General features: G+C 40.1%; 1 protein-coding gene across 1 annotated transcript in view; it reads right to left on the bottom strand.

Moving 5' to 3' along the window:
- Nucleotides 1-21,264, bottom strand: part of tenm2b (teneurin transmembrane protein 2b) — a 322,068-nt gene that overhangs the window by 20,631 nt on the left and 280,173 nt on the right. The window contains exons 8-15 of the mRNA XM_047805881.1: nt 19,097-19,302; nt 16,799-16,994; nt 14,334-14,435; nt 10,061-10,255; nt 7,709-7,909; nt 6,849-7,034; nt 3,824-3,970; nt 492-702 (exon numbers count right to left, since the gene is read on the bottom strand). Coding sequence (XP_047661837.1) covers nt 492-702; nt 3,824-3,970; nt 6,849-7,034; nt 7,709-7,909; nt 10,061-10,255; nt 14,334-14,435; nt 16,799-16,994; nt 19,097-19,302 — 1,444 coding nt within the window. The remainder of the gene's footprint in view (nt 1-491; nt 703-3,823; nt 3,971-6,848; nt 7,035-7,708; nt 7,910-10,060; nt 10,256-14,333; nt 14,436-16,798; nt 16,995-19,096; nt 19,303-21,264) is intronic.

Below are 21,264 nucleotides of genomic sequence, written 5' to 3' on the forward strand. Positions count from 1 at the left end.
AGAAGAAAAAAACTCCGGCAAAATACATGAAAGCTGAACTATTATGAAAACATATTTGCGAAAATGTACGAGCTCGGTAATATTAATACGATGGAGTGAAACGTGACGGCAGGAAGAAGATGGCAGGGTTTAGTCATGGACTAAAGAGAAGAGGATGACATGAAACAGTGACGCAATGTGTTGGTCGATATCCAGCATGCGTTGTGTTTTTTTTTTAACCGTCATAGCGTTTATTTAGTGTGTAACCGCTTCTAGGTGTTTTAATTAGCCGGTGTGAATCTGTCATCTGGTTTATGATGTGATGTTTCAGGTCTGCTGTCTGACCTCAATTTCTTCAGCGAGTATCCTGTTTTTTTTTTCCTCCCAAGGTAGCTGTGTGTTACACCATCTAGACACTTTAATACATGTCCAGACACTTTAACGATTGCTCCAAGACAACACCAAATTCACTTCTCCGCTTAATTTGTAAAGTAATAAGAGCCAGGAGTTACCTGGCGTTGAACGGATTACTTCCTTGTACGATGTGAGTACCGTCTCTTCCCACCAGCAGCTTGATCCTGTCGTAGAAGGAGCCGACGTGCTTGCCGGCTGATTGGCTTTGCTGAATGATCTGGAGCGGGTCACGTGATCCGCGGCACAGCGGGTTGCTCAGGCAGGGGCTCTGAGAACAGCAGTCTGGATCCATGCAGTCAACCAGGCCATCTGAATGGAGAAAAAAAACAAAAGATGATTTATCTTAATACCATGTGCTTTCAGCTCCAGAAGTATAGGCACCCTTGGGTGGAAACAGATGTTATGAAATATAGCTACTGAACATATCATATGGGAGAATTTGTTGGAATGTCTTGCAAAGAAACTAACAGTCCTGTCAGCATTAACCCTAACCGAAACCCACATAACTCTAAAGCAACAAGCAGGAGCCTTGGATCTGTAACTCACCAGCCGGGGATATTGTACCTTGAATCACATTAATCAAATGATTACCAGACCAGATTCTACCAATTTGTTTAATTTTCCAATTTGATATTTCCAAATAATTGTCCAGTTTGGTTGAACCTGTGTCCATTGGAGCCACATTAGAAAATCGGGACTCGTTACTGGACTCGAGGGGGCACGGTGGCTTAGTGGTTAGCCCGTTCGCCTCACACCTCCAGGGTTGGGGGTTTGATTCCTGCCTCCGCCTTGTGTGTGTGGAGTTTGCATGTTCTCCCCGTGCCTCGGGGGTTTCCTCCGGGTACTCCGGTTTCCTCCCCCGGTTCAAAGACATGCGTAGTAGGTTGATTGGCATCTCTGGAAAATTGTCCGTAGTGTGTGAGTGAATGAGAGTGTGTGTGTGCCCTGTGATGGGTTGGCACTCCGTCCAGGGTGTATCCTGCCTCGATGCCCGATGACGCCTGAGATAGGCACAGGCTCCCCGTGACCTGAGAATAGTTCTGATAGGCGGTAGAAAATGAATGAATGAATGAATGAACTACTGGACTCCTTGTGAGTTCTGAGATGCTTTTCTGGTCAGCACTATTGTATAGAACGATTATTTGAGTCCTGTACAAGTCACTGGATGTTGTATTTTTGATTATTTTTGCACCACACTGTGTAAAGTGTACTCACTGTTGTGTGTGAAAATCCCAGGAGATCAGTAGCGAGACCTTTAACACCAAAAAAACCACGCCAGGATGTCACAAAGTTACAAAGCTGACATTTTCCCTCTGAATCTCTTAACCTGCATTGTACCTGCGTGCTTGTATTCCGTCCTGCTGCCGTACGCTTGGCTAGACGGATTTTGCAAGAAAAAACGAGCACGAGTTCCACGTGTTCCTTTTAAAGTCTCCGGCCACTGGATTTCTAACCTCTGACAGCCATCTGATTCTAAAAGCTGACGCTGTGTCATTTATCTCTTGATTTTCAAAACTGCGCTGCTTAGATGTGAAGTCAGACAAGTCGATAACAAGATTAAAAAAGATTTGCTAAATAAATCAGAACTCAAAAGAGAGTGTTTGCTTCTATGGCTGTAATTAGATCAGCAGACAGTAATGAGAAGACGCCTTTGCTTAACGATGTTCTAGTTCGGATTTTCTCTTCCTGTCTTTCACAGACACTCTGCTTTTCCTGTCTTTTTTTTAATCATTTCTATCAAATTTACATCAAAGTCATGGAGAACATCACTCACAATCCAGAGGGGCTTTTCGTCTTTTATACCCTTTCTCTCTCTCTCTCTCTCTCTCTCTCTCTCTCTCTCTCTCTCTCTCTCTTTCTCTCTGGCTCTCTCTCTCTCTGTACATACTCTTTTTAAGCACCATTCCCCAAATACACCGGTCCCATCTGTCTGTAACATGTAACAAACCCTCACTGCCAACGACTTTTACTGGCCTTTGTACTTTCTGACTCAAATGTGTCTGATCTGTACGGTTGCTCTGAACTAACTCCCCTGTAGCAGGAAAAAGAAAACAGGGCGTGAGAAGAAAAGGAAATACATGTGCTTGTGACAGAGAGAGAGAGAGAGAGAGAGAGAGAGAGAGAGAGATTGAGAAAGTGAGAAATGAAGTGAAGGACAAACGGTTTAATCTCTTAGCGCGACCCGGGGGCTAAAATTGGAGGCCGGCTCAAGGGAGCATTGGTTTATGTGAACACCAATTGACGTTGAGCTCTGTGACTATAATTTGATGGAAATGTAAATCGTAGCATAGCATAGGCTTTTTTGGCACCAAATCCACCATAACACTGACCAGAATAAACGTCTTACTGTGACGAGTGAATAAATGAATACTAATGAATAATATTCATGATGTATTATGAATATAATATCATTCATTCATTCATCTTCTACCGCTTATCCGAACTTCTCGGGTCACGGGGAGCCTGTGCCTCTATCTCAGGCGTCATCGAGGCAGGATACACCCTGGACGGAGTGCCAACCCATCGCAGGGCACACACACACTCTCATTCACTCACACACACACTACGGACAATTTTCCAGAGATGCCAATCAACCTACCATGCATGTCTTTGGACTGGGGAAGGAAACCGGAGTACCCGGAGGAAACCCCCGAGGCACGGGGAGAACATGCAAACTCTACACACACAAGGCGGAGGCGGGAATCGAACCCCTAACCCTGGAGGTATGAGGCGAAGGTGTTAACCACTAAGCCACCGTGCGCCCCCCTAAATATTACAATGAACTATAAATAAATGGAAAAAACCTATGATGCCTTATTCTTTCTATCGAACTACTATCATTATCAATTTTTGCAAATTAGTTAATCAAAACTTGTTGCAAAAAGTGTAATTGTTGGTAAAGTTAATGTGGTATCTGGTATCAGTTACAGTGTAGACTTCTTAGAGTGTGTTTAAAATTCCTTTTTTTTTTCCCGAAGCAGAAGGAGGAAAGGACATCGATTCGTTCTCACTAGGATGGCAGTGCACTAGAGGTGGAATAAAGATGGACAGTGTAATATTGGCTCTTGGGAAATGTGAGCTGTGGCCATGCAATCACCCAGATTTCATCCTGTCTGAAGAAGCAGCGGTGTGCTCTAGTGCGCTTCGTGATCGCAACATTCTGCCACATTCTGGAGATTTTCAACAGGGTGCATTCGGAGAAGCATTTTATGAGAAGGACCTGCATTGATTTCATTGATTCACATTACTATATATTACACATGTCGTTTCCATGGAGCAGCTTTTCAATTTCCCTTTAGGGATCTATCTCATGGTTGAATGCCTATGCAATAAAACCTCATCGAATTCCTCCACAGAAACAGTGTCTTGCTGTACGATTCGAGCGTTTCTCTGGGTTCCGTCTTAATTGCGGGCTGAAATTGATTCTCACCTCCTTCGTTGTCTTTGTTGTCGTTGCAGGAGATCTCCATGGCAACGCTGCAGCCTGTTCCCCGCCAGCCAGTGTGGCATTCACAGCGCCAACTGTTCTGACCCATGATGCACTGGCCGTTACCATTGCACAGGCCCGGACATCCGTCTGTATGAGACAAAGGAAGAGATCGATACTTTAAATTTGATTTTGAGTTGTAGCAGATTACATCTGCCAAACGATCCCATAACAATGAGATAATGAAGCAAAAACCTGAAATGAACAAAACATGAACGTGGATTAGAATTTATGGTTCATGAAAACTTTACAAACATGTTCATAATTGGTGGTTACCATGAACAAAAATTAGACATGCATCATAATGATATATATGCAAACCTCACAGTGTTGTTTACAAGATAACTGAACAATAATGCAGTTTGTTCACCGAAGATCCAACAAAATCGTCATTTCCGTTTATACTCTTATCCAGAGCGACTTATATCTTTATCTTGTTTTATACAACTGAGCATTAAGGGCCTTGCTCAGGGGCCCAGCAGTGTCAGATTAGTGGACCTGGAATTAAAACTCACAACCTTCCGATCGGTCGTCCAACGATTTAACCACTCTTCTACCACACCAGCTTCCCAGAGGTAGTTCATTAACAGTTTATTCATCCTCAAACAGGCTTAACCAATCAGATTCATGCATCGTCTCCATTTCTGTTTAAAAGCTACTAGCTTCATTATGAGCTCAGGGACATTAACGTGACAGCCAATAAAAGTTTACGGCATTAAGATAAATAAAGGGATAAAATGCAATTCACCCCATTACTGATATGTTTTAATACTTTTCTGTGTCAATATGGTATTATATGGCAAGGTTGTTAATAGTGCAGTTTTAGTTGACGGCGTGTTAATTGATTAAAATAACAAATCTGTGCCGTCGCTGCTCCAACTGCTGTTTGGCGTCCACCCAAAAACACATGAGCGTGTTGAGCTTCTCAATTTAATTGTACCGTTCATACAGTGATTTTATTTAATAGATGACTCATTTTATGACTAATTAAATGCACCTGACTAAAATACTAAAGATCTTTCACTTAAAAAGGGCAGATTTAGGAAATGCTGTTGTTCATTACGTGGCCATTTTATCCGTTCGGGTATAAGAGAATTTAGTGAGATCAGACACTGATGTTGATAGTGGATCTTGGAGGTCTTGGGTTCAATCGGTGTTCAAGTTCATCCCAAAGGTGTTGAGTCAGGGCAACTCTGTGCAAGACACTGCAGTTCATCCTCTCCAACCTTAACACGTACAGTAATGTCTTCTTGGAGCTTGCTTTGTGCACAGGGACATTGTCAGGCTAGCTCCAGTGAAAGACCTATACGGTCCTATGCAGTTGTATTCTTCCAGTATTGTGCCAGTTTGGGGAAAAACCTCATCTGAATGTGATGGTCAAGTGTCCACAAACATTTGGCTAACATGGGTCTCTGTATAATTGTAAGAATCTATATGATGTATAGACAGAGCTACAGATATAGATAATAAAAGGTTATGCACTCATATTTCACCACCTAAAGTCCTAAAATACTGTCATCGTCTGCCCTTTCCTGTAACAGCCTCTTGTTGTGCCTTTAATAGAGAAATGAACTTGTAGAGAAAGCTTGTTAAAGAATGAAGATTGCTCAGCATGGTTGTGTTCCACCAGAGCTACTTGAGCATTTACTGTCTTTAAAAAACATGAGAATAGCACACACACACACACACACACACACACACACACACACACACACACACACACACACACACACACACACATACACACACACACACACACACACACATACACACACACACACACACACACACACACACACACACACACACACACACACACACACACACACACAGAGTTGAACCACAGAGCAACCAATTAGTATTCTAACTACGTAACACTGTTATTAGTATTCCAGCTAATTTACACTGTAGTTGTACTGCAGAATCTCAACTAGACTAGCACAAGGTGTGTTCATTCTCCTTGTACACACACACACACACACACACACACACACACACACACACACACACACACTCACACACACACACACACACACACACACACACACACACACACACACACACACACACACACACACACACACACACACACACACACACACACACACACACACACACACACACACACACACACACACACAGACACACAGACACACACACAGGAGGATCTATCTACAAATATATGCCCTAATTCTGTGACATATGGCGTATTGTAAGAGCAGACCTTTATAAATGTTTAATTATTCCATCATTATTGAGCAAAATTTTAATAAGTAATTAGCAAAAGATGGAAAACTGAAACAAATTCTCACCCAAGATGCAATCAAATGATCAGATATGATTAAAAAAAACATAAAGAACTAATTCAAATTAGTTGTGTTTGTGTCTGTCAGTCCTAGTAAAGGAGGCGTGGCCTCTCTCTGTCAGTCCTAGTAAAGGAGGCGTGGCCTCTGTCTGTCAGTCCTAGTAAAGAAGGCGTGGCCTCTGTCTGTCAGTCCTAGTAAAGAAGGCGTGGCCTCTGCCTGTCAGTCCTAGTAAAGAAGGCGTGGCCCCTGTCTGTCAGTCCTAGTAAATGAGTCATGGCATCTCTCTGTCAGTCCTAGTAAAGAAGGCGTGGCCCCTGTCTGTCAGTCCTAGTAAAGAAGGCGTGGCCTCTGTCTGTCAGTCCTAATAAAGAAGGCGTGGCCTCTGTCTGTCAGTCCTAGTAAAGGAGGCGTGGTCTGAGTCTGTCAGAATGCATTAATGTGCACTAATAAACCATTTAACCATCCCCACCCCCACCCCCACCCCCACCAACAAAAATTGAAATGAGGGCAGTCACTTAACCATCTCCAACACTGGTTGTATTCATAAAACATTCAATCATTCATTCAACAGCTGCCTATTTTATATGAATGCTGTTAGTGCCTCTGTGATGTGTGTGTGTGTGTGTGTGTGTGTGTGTGTGTGTGTGTTTGTGTGTGTTTACCAATGGTGCAGTGCTCGCCATTCCAGCCCTGCTCGCACTGGCACTTGCCATCTCTACAGGTGCCATGTTTCACACACAGCGGGTTACAGAGCCTCTGATCACATCCAGCACCTGCCCAGCCCTCCTCACAGTGACACACACCACCCACACACACACCGTGGCTCCCGCAGTCTGCAGAACACACCTCTGCACACAGAGTGGGAGAGAGAGTGCAAGACAGAGAGAGAGAGAGAGAGAGAGAGAGAGAGAGAGAGAGAGACCAGAGATCAGCGAGCGACAAAGAAACAAGGTATACAAGAAAGAAAAAAGTGTAGAGTGAATAGAAAGAAAGAAGAAATCAAAAGAAGATAAAGAGGAAGAGAATAATTAAGCAGAAGACAGAGCAAAGGAAGAGCATGAGAGGAAGAAGAGAATGGCAAGTAAAGAGAAAGAAGACGTAGAAAACCGAAGGGAAAAATGATGAGAGCAAAGGAAAGAGGAAGAAAAGCAGAAAGAGAAAATAGGCAAAAGTAGAAAAGTTTCAGGAAGAGAAAGAAAAGAAAAAAGAACAAATAGAGGGGGAAAAAAGACAAAAAAAATAGGATGGCATAAAAGGAAATAAAAAAAAAATATAAAAAAGAATAAAAAGAAAATATAAATAGAAAAGAGGTGAGAAATAGGATACAAAGAGGAAAAGAAGAAGTCGAAGGAAACGGCAAGAAAAGAGAAAGAAGAGGTAGGGAAAAAAAGGGCAAAGTAAAAATGACGAGGACAGCAAAGAAGATGGAAGAAAACGAGGGATGGAAAGGAAGAGAAGGGGATTAAAGCATTAATGAAGAATGAGAAAGTGAAAGATAAATAAAGGAGGAGTGCGCACTGACCCGTGGAGCAGTCCGGACCCATCCAGTTGGGCTCGCAGGTACAGAGACCCGTTTCTGTGCTGTACACTCCGTGGCCGTGGCACTGCTCGGGACACTGAGACCTGGGGACGTCACACAGGGGCCCGGTCCAGCCCGGCTTACACAGACACTGACCTGAGATACAGGTCCCGTGACCGGAACACGTCGGATCCAAACAATCCACTGAGAGAAGGAAAGAAATAAGAGTGAGTCGGCCGATGTCTGACACGTACCTCCTGTCTACAGCCGAGAGAAAGGATAGAACTCGACATTCCTGTAGCCTTGTGTCTCGTATTTACCCGTATTTACATATCTGCTCAATATATCTGCCCTACGGAAAAGAAAAGAAAAAGATGAAAAACAAAGAGAAGAATGCAATCTGAAAAGAATGGAGAAATAGAGAGGAACGGAGAAAATGCAGGAGAGTGAAGACGAGGGAACAAAGAGCGGAGAATGTAGGAGAAAAGAGAGACAGGACAAGAGGAAGGAGAGAGAGGACAAGAGAGAGGAGTCGGGAGAAAAAGTGCAAAAGAAGAGGAAAGGATGAGGAAGTGAAAGGAAAGAGATGAGAAAGAGGATGTGGGAGGAAGGAGATGAGAAAGAGGAAGTGGAAGAGAGAAGAGAAGAGAAGAGAAGAGAAGAGAAGAGAAGAGAAGAGAAGAGAAGAGAAGAGAAGAGAAGAGAAGGAGGTGTGGAAAAGAGAGGAGAAATTGGAAGAGGGATAAGAATTAAAAAAGAAGAGGAAGAAGAGAAAGAACATACGAGAGAAAGAAAGGGGTTGAAGGGAAATATGGAGGAGTTAAAAGAAGAAAGATAAAAGAGGAAGTCAAAGGAAAGACACGAGAAAGTGGAAGAGGAAGAGAATGGAGAAAAGAAGAAAGACACGGGAAAGAAAAAAAGAAAGAAGACAGGAGAAGGGAATGTACGTAGACAATAGGAGAAGAAGAGGAAGTGCACACGGAAGAGAAAGAGGTGGAGAAGATAGTGAAGAGGGATATGAAGAGAGTGATGAGAAGGGAGAGAAGGCAGGAGAAAGAGGAAGTGAATGTAAAAGAGATGATGCTTGGAATACATCAACACGCTGCCTTAAAACTGGCCTTCTTTTTTTTTTTTCTTTTATTTTCATGTCGCTCTTTCAAACTGACTTCTGAGATCTTTCCCGTGCCAGAAAACAGGAAAGAGTGAGATCTTACATGAGCGGTGTAGTAAGCGAGACCCTTTCAGGGCCATTCTTTAAAAGCCTGATCAATACGACCAATTTAATCCCCTTCGTACGGCTCATGATGTATGAACCCCGGCGGTCGAGCTAATAATACAACACAGATACGGAAACTCCTGCGCGATCTCGCCAGGAAAAGCAGCCGGGCTTGTGTTAGAAGGCGATAACTGAGACCGCAGACGTTATGAGTGAGTCGCTGTGGAACCTCGTCAAGCCGAGGGTGTTAAACTGACGGTAAAACCAAAAAGTACAGCATGTAGCTACGTTCAACAGCTGAGCGAAAGGAAGTAACCCAAAATACCTGTAGCATTGTGTCTTAAGCTCTGTTAAAATATCTTCTCGAGTCAATTTGTTACAGAAATCAAGCTGTTTAGAGACATTATTAAATGTGAAAAAGGTGAAAAGTAATGAACAAATTGCAACCAGAAAAGAAAAGAAAGGTGGAAGAGGAAATGGAGTAGAGTGGGAATAAAAAAAAAACAGGAAGTGACTGGGAAAGCGAAGATAAGAGGGACAGGGGTAAGGAAAATAAAGAGGAAGAGAAAAAGAAGAAGAAGTGGAAATATGAAATATGAAAAGGAAAAGGAAAGAAGGGGTGAGGAACAGAGAGGAGAAAACAGGAGGAAGAGGAAACGGAAGAGAAAAAAAGTAGGGGAAGAAGAGAAAGAGCAAATGAAAGAGAAAGAGGTTAAGAAGAGGGAGTAGAAGAGGAAGTGTAGAAGTTTAAAGAGAAGGGAAAGGAAGTGAGGAGGAAGTGAATGGAAAGAGAAGAGGACGAAGACGAGGGGGAGGAAAAGGAAAAGGAGGATGAAAAAAAAACAAAGAAAAGAGTGGTGAAAGAGAAACAGGGCAGTAAAAAAGAGATGAGAAAGAGGAAAGGAGAAATAGAAAGTGAAAGGAAAAACAAGAGGTGATGAGGAGAGTAGAAGAAATAAGGAGAATAAGCAATAGGAAGAAAAGAGGAAAATAAACAGGAAGGGATGTACACAGGGAGACAGGAAGAGAACGAAGGAGAAGAAAAGAGGAAATGAGAGAATGTAAATGTAGCAGCTGTCAGGTGTGTCAGGACAGTACAGATGTTTATCACAGGGAATAACCCACGTGCACACTCTCACCTTCCTCACAGTTCTCGCCGCGGTATCCGGCCGCGCAGGTGCAGGTGCCATGGCTGCAGGTGCCGTGGCCGCCGCACTCGGGGTCGATGCACTGCGCCGTCAGGACATCACACTCCAGCCCCTTCCAGCCGCTGTAGCACACGCACACTCCCTTACTGTACTGTCCGTTACCACTGCACAACACAGGGCACGCCGCTGCAGCACAAAGCGAGACCAGAAGAAACAGACGAAAGAGAAGAAACAGCTTCATTAAAGCAGAGAGCAGAAAAAAGGTGGAGTCAGTTACTGCGCAGTCATGGATGATCATCACTTAAACAAACATCTGGTGGTGGGAAGTTATTTATTATTCATATCGTAATATCAGTGTTTGTGAGAGCGGATAAGGAAATGATAGAAACACACTGGGGGAGAATCAGAGAGAGAGAGAGAGAGAGAGAGAGAGAGAGAGAGAGAGAGAGAGAGAGAGAGAGTCTGTGTGCTACCATTAACACAGCACATACAAACACTCAGCAACTCCCACAGATACGACACGAAGGAAATACAACTCATCCTCTCATCTATTATTAAACCAAGGAGACGGAGTAATATCTGCACTACATAAAGGACACAAGGCTCTAGTTACTCTCTCCCTGTCTTTTTCTTTCTGTTTGTTTGTCTGTCTCTCTCTATCTGTTTCTCTCCCTGTTTCATCCGTGTGTCTCTGTCTTTGTGTATGTGTTTCTTTATATGTCTCTCTCCCTCTGTGTGTATCCCTCTGTCTGTGTACATGCTTCTGTCTTTCTCTGTATGTCTCTTTCTCTGCCTCTCTCTTTCTGTGTGTGTCTCTCAATTTGTACCTCTTTCCAGTCTGTGTATCCCCATTTCTCCCCATGTCTCTCTTTCTGTGTGTCTCTCTCCTCTGTGTATCACCTTTTCTGTCTCTCTTTCTGTGTGTGTCTCTCTGTCTCTCTCTCTCTTCCTGTGTCTCTGTCTCTCTATCTGTGTCTCTAACCCTCACTGTGTATCCCTCTTTGTGTGTGTGTGTGTCTCTGTCTCTCTTTCTGTGTGTGCATCTCTCTCTGTCTCTCCCCCTCTGTGTATCCCTTTTCTCTGTCTCTCTCTGTCACTCTTTGTGTGTCTCTTGCTGTCTGTCTCTCCCCACTCTGTAAATCCCTCTTTCTGTGTCTCTCTTTCTCTGTTTGTTGGTTTTGTGTCTCTCTCTGTGTTGCTCTCTTTCTCATTTTATCTCACATGCTGTATTCCGGGCATCACCAAATGGCGGACCGCGGTCCGGATCCGGACCGAGTGACGGGTCTGCCCGGACCCGTTAAAATTCTAATATTATCATATTAAGCATCTCCTTATTATAATCTAATATTATAAGATTATACAAGCTCTTTGATATTAATAAAAAAGATAAATCTTTCGTTCATGCGCAGTTAATCTAGATACGACAGGAGCGTCATCAAAAGCCAAGCCAAAAACAGATGGTTTCTGTTCCATACTCCAGAGCAGAAGGTGGCAGTAATGCACCTAATTACGCTGGCAGGACAATTAAGATTCAATCTGCTGGCAGGACAGTTACATGTCCATTTCTCTCACTAGGAACGGAAGATGGAAAGGGAGTAAGGAGAGGTGGAAAGGAGAGAGGAAAAAGGGAGCTGCTCAAAGCTCTGCACTTTTCTTTTATTCAGTAAATTCTGCCCTGTTCTATTTTACTTGAAATGTTCTTTTGCCTAAGTTTCCTGTGTTATTAATGTAGTTAATGTTTAAAAAAGGGGCAGCTCAAAAGTCTTGTGTTTAATTTTTTTTCTTAAAGATTAAAAGCACTTTTATTTTATTCAAAAGATTCTGAATGTTTTACATTACTTGAAATATAGGCCCTAAGTTCAGGCTGCACAAAGCTGTGTTTGCACTTTTTATTTATTTTATTCAGAAGAAATTCAGCGTCTGTTGTCTGTTACTTGACATGTAGTAAAGACAACTACAGGATTGTTTTCCATTCAAGTCCCAGACAAGTTCAGACTTTGAAAACACTTGAAATTTAACAATAAATTATATAGAAATGTGTGTTATTGATTTTATTAACATGAGGGTAAACTATTTTAAGTGACAATATAAGATTCTGACCTTTGCTGGGAGGAAATTTTAGTAACTGGACCTCTTTGAATTTTAATTGAATACCCCTGCTGTATTCACTATTAACCAAACAGTCTACTGAAATATTATTGAAATGAAACTTTTAAAGTTTTACAAAAAAAAAAAAAAATGTACGAAATTTTCCACCAAATACCAAATACAGCTGATCAGTAAAGACTTTTATTTTATTTAATATTAGCTCTGATTAGCTGTTAAGACGGGTTATGAGGCTTACGAATAAGATTAGCAGTTAGCATTTAGTACAGATATCAACTCGGTAATATAAATTTCCATCATCAACAGATGAAGTCTATGTAGAGTTAATGAACAGAATAAGTGTATTATATAAAACAAGTGCCTGAAAACTCTCCCTGTTCCTGTTGAAAGGAAAGTGATTCTGTCAGCAAGATGGCTGCTACTTTGTCTGCTGTCAGCTATGCTTTTGTTCATTACATAAACAGCAGTAAATCACACAGTGTCACACATCACATAAGCAACGTTCGCTGACTCACTGGCTGTATTCAAATCCAATCCACACCTCTACCTCTTCACTAAGACACTGAAAGTGCACCGTTTTTTGTTGCTAACTCATTGTGCTAACTCAACAGAGCTATGGCACTTGTGCTAGCTGCTAAAGCGCTTCTGTAAGTCTGTAATCTGTTAAATGTTGTTAAAGAAAGTGAATGTAATAAACAACATGATGGAGTCTAAAGCCAAGGAGATTTCATTTCACTATACAGTGAGGATGAGGATCAACTGTAAGCTAAATTCACTAGCATCGTTAGCCATAAAGCTCCAGTGCAGACCTCAGATACCAAACAGGCCATGGGTGACTGCATGCATTTAGAAATTGTGTACATTATGATATCTTGTGTTTTACAATTTCTTTTATAGTGCATCGGTGCCATGCTGGCTGACTAGCAAAAAAACAAAAGTGGCCAGAACTTTCCGGATGATGCCGTAGACTAATTTGCATATTCATGGCTTAGTCATGATCATTTGCATACCAAACCATGTTACATTTGCCGAAGATTCTCACTTCGAAGAAACTTCGGATCGAATAGATTTTAATTTTAATCCGAATAAATTAGAACTTTGAATTAAAAAAATAAATCTGTAATTTCTTTCAAGAAGCAGAGAGAATGAAGTATCAGTAACAACCAGTGTGGAAATGTATTCATATAAAATAATAAAATTGGAATATTATTCATGGATTAAATATTATTCAGATTATAATAAGGCTGATATGATGGTTGATGCGTAATTAACTAGTTCTAACCACCATCAGCCTTTTATTCTATATGTTCTTACATATATGAGCAAGAGACAATATTTTTTACCCGATTTATTTCTTTTTTTATGATCACAGCAGTCCTCTATTTCGAGGTGCCACAGTTTTTCTATGCTGCCTCGCGCTGGATTATTTTTATCTGAAATATTTTTTTTCAATCATCTGTAATCTTTCATTTGCAGGCACTGGGATTATTTTTTCCACAGAGTTGGAGAGCTGAATTGAGAGCAGGACAGCTGTTATGTGACAAGTCTGTTCGATTTGTCACTCTCTCGATAAAAAAAAAAAAGGGTGGGGGGTGGGGAGGGTTTAAAAAAGAGCCAAATCCAGTGACAGAATCATTAAAATTGGCGACTCTGTTTAATCGTTGCTTGTGATGTTAATGTCAGGTGACTAACTATTACTGACTAGTCCAAGCTAAAGTTTAAATATCAATCAACATCAATAACAACAATATGGATGTAAGTCAACAAGAAAATATTGATAAAAATAATAGTAATAAAAACATTATTATTATTATTATTATTATTATTATTATTATTATTATTATTATTATTATTATTATATATTATCAATAATAACAACAGTGATTTTTTTATTAAATTGTTTAAGTAATATTAATAACAACATTACTAATAATAACAATATTATTATTATTATTATTATAGCTATTCTTGTTTTTATTCTTCTTATTTTTGTTGTTATTATTATTGGTATAATATCGGTATAATTAATATAATAATAATAATAATAATAATAATAATAATAATAATAATAAAACCATTATTATTATTATTATTATTATTATTATTATTATTATTATTATTATTATTATTATTATTATAGATGGTCTTTGAGTTGTACCTTTGGAGCAGTCCACCCCGTGGAAACCAGGGAAGCAGTGGCACACTCCTGATGTGCACTCTCCGTTGCCATGGCAGTTCTGCGGACACTCTTGCACAGAATCTGTGTGATGTTGAAACAGAAGTGTGTTAATGACGCGCAGTGATTAACGACAGCGAGGAAGTGGGCAGGGCCCTGCTGTTTAAATTTTCCTGGCTGTACTTGAAACAAGAGGAATTTTATTACTCTAATAAGCCATAAAATTTCAGCATAAATCTTTAAAAACAGAACTGACAGGAGGTGGTGGTCTCGGATTAATAAGCATCAGGATAATAATATCCATACTATTATTCATCCAGGATGTAAGAGCTTTCATGTTTAAGGAATATCCTGGTATAGATCAATATTTACATCACGGCATATAGAGCTGATGCCAATATCAATAGCAATATTTAGACACGTCTGAATGTTGAGGATTATACATTGAGCTGCCGGTTTTATTTATTTTTTATTTATATAGTATCGAACGTAGACATCTGCTGCTGTGGACTAGTTTTCCGTCCCCTTTTTTATCCCAGTGGAAAGAAAGCACCACACCACAGAGCTACCACTTCCTCATCATCAGCACACTTCAATTCCATTCAGTTTATTTCTATGGCGCTTTTAAAAACTGACATTGTCTCAAAGCAGCTTTACAGAAGTATAGGAACAGAATAAACATGGTAAAGATTAAAATTATCTTACTATTTATCTCTAAGGTTACTAAGGTTAATCCCTAATGTGCGAGTCAGGGACAACAGAGGCAAGGAAAAACTCTATAACAGTTTATAGTCCAGTGGAATTGTGTAACCAAGAGCTCATGAGGAACTAATAGATCAGCGTCGTTTTTGGGTTCATTACAGATTTAACACTAAGTCTTCACATGTTCACTGATGAAATGAAGGCCCAAGCGAATCTTTAAAAATCTTTAAAAACCATACACATTTATGTATATTTATGTATATACATTATTTCTTCATATTCTCCATATATTTCATATTTTTATATAGTTTTCTTATATAGTTTATACTTTCTTATTATTTTATTCTCATTTTATTTTTTGCTTTTTTATACTTTTTAAAAAATCTTTTTTATTCTTATACCGGACAGTTGCATAAAGCATTTCACTGCATATCGTACCCTGTATGTATGTGTATGTGACAAATAAAACTTGATTTGATTTGAAATCCTCACTGCTTTCTCATCGTCATTTGACTTTAAGAACAGGTAGAACCACACTACTGTAATTCACTGTAATAAACAGCCTCGCTGCAATTTTATAAACTGCAACACAGCACAGTAAAAGCATCTTCTACACAACGTTAAACCATCATAAATATTAGCTTTGTCTCTAATAAAGACTGGTTTAGAAATACTTACACTTAATCAAAAGTACATTTATTACCTAAATAAATACTCTGGTGCTGTAGCAGCTTTAGATTCTGCTCTCGAGTTAAGGTAGAAAAGCGAACGTTTACTTAACGTACGAATTTAAAAGATTCGCAAATCACACACTGATTCGAGTTCCAGATGTTACAGGCCCAAGGAACACGGGGGGAAAAAAATTAAAAAAGGGTGGCACGAACTAGCCTGAATGCTAACACTGAGCTGTCACAATACAAAATTTATGGAACTGCATACAGATCACAGTCTCATTCCTGCATCTACTTACGTCTACCTCTCAGGGTTAGATGTGTTTGAAAGCCTGAGTTATGCATGAAGTAAGATGGCAATTTCGATCAGCTTTTAAATAAATATTTTCAAGGATGTAGAAAAAGCTGTGCTGGTGCACAGGATGTTGAAATGAACCTGACGGGAAATATTCGAAAAAGACGATGTTATATTTATGGATGTATGAGGAAGGGGGTAAACCGCACGCTTCTCCGAGTGTGTGAATCGGCCAAATACTAAGAAACTAAGAGTTTTCCTGGGACGTCTCTAAATCCTGGACATTCCGAAATTCCAAATCGGTACCGACTGCTAACTCTTTCTATTAATATCTCCTCTTTTTATTAGCAGGCCTTTAAAAATTCTCCACTTTCTCACCTATTTTTTTTTTACAGCAAATATCTTCCTTTTTCTGCATCAGTCTGCATTCAGTTTATTGGCACTGACGCCTTCAGTGTGAATGTGAGAGCCGAGGCCTTCTCTGGCTGACGACGCCGAGTCAGAGACTCAGCGTTTTCTTTTTTAACTTTGTTTGCAGTAAAAGACCTCCTCTCCGTGTGACTTTTCAAAGGAGTATACAACTCACAAGCCTGCTCCAACTCCAGTCGAGCACACACTACTCTTTCAGGCTATGACACTCTCTAAAGCACCGACCTAACCCACTATCTGGATTCTGGTTCAGCTCTTTGGAACGCAGCCTGCTCCTTTAGCCAAAATCCTTCATTGAGATGCTAACGTGTACGAGCGATATGGTAATGAGAGTGTGTAGAGAGACATACCCAGAGCCACCGTGCTGAAGGAGACAGGCTCTTTCTCCTTGCCGTCATTATAGAAAGCAAGATGCCATGTGCCCGAGTCCAGATACTGCACAAAGATAGCCTCGTTCTGCACCACAGTCTGAATACTGCGCCTCTCCCGAGGAGACTCCACCACACTCCACTTCTCCTTCCCATCCAAACGCTCCATATAATCATACTGAAGAAAGAGAGGGAGGGATGGAGAGAGAGAGAGTAAAGGAGGTTTGAACTAAAATTTATTTCTGTACTACAAATACTAGTAAACATCGTCATCACTGATACTGTCTTAATGAATATTCCAGCATTTTCAGCCTTAAATTAACTTAATGTATCTGTAAAGAGAGAGAGAGAGAGAGAGAGAGAGAGAGAGAGAGAGAGAGAAAGAAAGAAAGAGAGAGATTACAACATCAACCACATAATACAGAAAAAATTAAACAAATTAGTAAGAAAAAGTAAGTAAGAAAGAAAGAAAGAAAGAAAGAAAGAAAGAAAGAAAGAAAGAAAGAAAGAAAGAAAGAAAGAAAGAAAGGGAGGGAGGGAGGGAGGGAGGGAGGGAGGGAGGAATGGATAAAATAAGGTAAAGTAATAACAGGTAAAATAAAGAAATAAAGAAAAAAAGGAAGGAAGGTACAAAGAAATTGAGCAAATAAAATAGAAATAAATAAATAAATAAAGAAAGAAAGAAAGGAAGGTGATATAAAGAAAAAGAAAGAACAAAGGAAAGAAAAGAATATATACTACAGATGTGCTGAACAGTGATTAGAATTGAGATTATCTCTATGTTACTGTGTTTCTATGGAAACTCAGTCTTGTAAGTAATGTTAGTAAGAGTTGTTTATCTCTGTACTGTAATGTACTGTATACTGTACATGTTGTTTATCTCTGTACTGTAATGTACTGTATACTGTATACTGTACATGTTGTTTATCTCTGTACTGTAATGTACTGTATACTGTACATGTTGTTTATCTCTGTACTGTAATGTACTGTATACTGTACATGTTGTTTATCTCTGTACTGTAATGTACTGTATACTGTACATGTTGTTTATCTCTGTACTGTAATGTACTGTATACTGTACATGTTGTTTATCTCTGTACTGTATACTGTATACTGTACATGTTGTTTATCTCTGTACTGTAATGTACTGTATACTGTACATGTTGTTTATCTCTGTACTGTAATGTACTGTATACTGTACATGTTGTTTATCTCTGTACTGTAATGTACTGTATACTGTACATGTTGTTTATCTCTGTACTGTAATGTACTGTATAGTGTATACTGTACATGTTGTTTATCTCTGTACTGTAATGTACTGTATAGTGTATACTGTACATGTTGTTTATCTCTGTACTGTAATGTACTGTATACTGTACATGTTGTTTATCTCTGTACTATAATGTACTGTATACTGTACATGTTGTTTATCTCTGTACTGTAATGTACTGTATACTGTACATGTTGTTTATCTCTGTACTGTAATGTACTGTATACTGTACATGTTGTTTATCTCTGTACTGTATACTGTACATGTTGTTTATCTCTGTACTGTAATGTACTGTATACTGTACATGTTGTTTATCTCTGTACTGTAATGTACTGTATACTGTACATGTTGTTTATCTCTGTACTGTAATGTACTGTATAGTGTATACTGTACATGTTGTTTATCTCTGTACTGTAATGTACTGTATAGTGTATACTGTACATGTTGTTTATCTCTGTACTGTAATGTACTGTATACTGTACATGTTGTTTATCTCTGTACTGTAATATACTGTATACTGTACATGTTGTTTATCTCTGTACTGTAATAATGTACTGTATACTGTACATGTTGTTTATCTCTGTACTGTAATGTACTGTATACTGTACACGTTGTTTATCTCTGTACTGTAATGTACTGTATACTGTACATGTCAATGTTCACACCACTAAAATCTGCTAAACGATTAGACACAGAAGACTAATGTATTCCTTTAAACCTGAACTTCTCCAAACCATCATGATGTAAACACGTCCACACTGACGTGTAGGAATAATCACTCGTCTTCAGGTCACGGCGTGAGGGACTTGAGAAATTAAATAATAAATAAATAAAGTCTGCAGTGGATCTGAAGCCTGAATAAATTTAGAGCAGCACAAAGTAAAACACTGTGAGATTTAGTGAGGTTAAAACCAGGACACACACTGGGGGAGTATATGTAGAGAACGCAGGAGGAGTGTGTGTGTGTGTGTGTGTGTGTGTGTGTGTGTATGTGTGTGTGTTCTGCAGACCTGGGCGTGAGATGGAGGCAGGCCTTTTCGCATGTACACCCCGAACAGCGCATCCTTCCCCAGAGAGATGTTAAACTTTAGGAAGTGAGCCTGGCGCAAGTGGAGCAAAGACCTCCAGAAGACACCAGGAGGAACCTCCTGACTCACTCGCCGTCCCACCTCCAGCTCGCCACTGTTGATACTGCTGTTCCTCAACAGCCATGGCCCTGAGAAAGAAAAAAATAGAGAGAGAGAGAAAGAGAGAGAGAGGAAATCTGTGATACCGGATCAGCTGGATGCAGACAAAAGAAGAGAGAAAAAGAGAGCAAGATAAGTGAGGACGACAGGCTGTCAGAAAGAGAGAGAGAGAGAGACATAGAGAGAGAGAGAAAGAAATAATTTTCTGCTCTATATACAAACACTTGCTGAGAGCCTATGAAGGAAGATCAACACGTCTTATCCCACTGAGACTGCGGTCTGTACTAATGAGTCTGCAGAGTGGGTTGCCAAAGCCATCAACTTAAACTCCAACTCTGCCTTCTCCCATGAGAGACTACAGCACTGTTACTGAGCTGCAAACACTCTCTCTCTCTCTCTCTCTCTCTCTCTCTCTCTCTCTCTCTCTCTCTCTCTCTCTCTCACTCTCTCTCTCTCTCTCTCACTCACACACACACACACACACACACACACACACACACACACACACACACACACACACACACACACACACACACACACAATGTGTATATATATATATTTGAGCTGCAGAGATTCACAGTGGAAGACAGTTATAAGTGAAGAAAATAAAGTGGACTCCTCTACACCACTCCACTCTATACTGTAGGATCTTTCAGTCCCCCTCTTGACTTCCTTCCTTCCTTTTTCATCTCGTCTCTTCACCTTCCTTGTTTTTGTCCTCCCTTACCTTCTATTTTCCTTTCCCTGTCTTTACTCCCAGCCTTCTTCCCATTCTCCATTCCATTTACACTTTCCTTCCTTCTTCCCATTCTTCCCTTCCTTCCTCCATACCTTCCCTCCTTCTTTCCACCGATTCTTATTTCTTCTCTTCCCTTCCCTACATCCTTCATTCTCCGTTGTCCTTCTTTCCTCCCTTTAATTCCTTCCTTACACCCATTCTTTCCTTCTTCCTGTTCTTCCCTTCTTTACACCCTTCCTATTCTTACTTCTCTTCCTTTCTTACACCCGTCCTCCCTCCTTTTCCTTCCTTACACCTTTCCTTCTTCCCATTCTTTCCTTCCTCCTGTCCTTCTTCCCTTTTTTCCTTCCTTCCTTCTTCCCATTTTTTCCTGTCCATACTCCCTTTCGTTTTCCAATTTCTTTCCTTCCTTCACTTTCATCCTTTACTGTCCTTCTTCCCTGCTTTTTTCTTTCTTATGAATAGCAAACCAAAGCTACATTTATGAAACCACTTCTCCGGAAAGTTCACGAACCTGCAGTTTAATTCCAGCTCACGATGCGTAGAATCAACAACAACAGGAAACAAATCACAACATCGAGTAAAATCTATTACTAATCTCGACATGTCACTAAACATAGAAAACAACAAGCAGCACAAATGACTGCAGGATTAAATATCAGCTGTAACTTGGCAAACTGGGAGACAATGTGAGCTCCATGACAGAAACATTAACAGATGGAGTGTTTGAGTGACGCTGAGCCTCGAGGAAAAAACTCTGAGTCAACAAAACACACATCCTGGATAATAATTACACCATGAACACTGAGTAGACCATATTATTATTATTATTATTATTATTATTATTATTATTATTATTATTATTAATCCTAATTATTCGTGTAATGTATCATTTACACTCCTGTTTAATAGAAAAACGAATCATTCAGTCATTCAGTTCCTTTTCAGTAGGGACTTTATCCCAGTCAAGGACACGGGGGAGATAGAGTCTGTCCTGGGAACGCTGGGGATGGAGTGGGAAAACACCCTGGATAGGGCACAGGGCATCAGAGATACACAGGGCAGGAAGGAAGGAAGGAAGGAAGGAAGGAAGGAGAAAGAAAAAAAGAAAGAAAGAAAGAAAGAAAGAAGGGAGGGAGGAAGGAAAGAAGGGAGGAAGGAAAGAAAGAAAAACAAGGAAAAACAAAGCAAAGAAAAGAAAGGGAAAGAAAAAGAAAGAAAGAAAGAAAGAAAGAAAGAAAGAAAAACAGGC

Source organism: Tachysurus fulvidraco, chromosome 21, assembly GCF_022655615.1.
Source record: "Tachysurus fulvidraco isolate hzauxx_2018 chromosome 21, HZAU_PFXX_2.0, whole genome shotgun sequence".
Classification (NCBI taxonomy): Eukaryota; Metazoa; Chordata; class Actinopteri; order Siluriformes; family Bagridae; genus Tachysurus; species Tachysurus fulvidraco.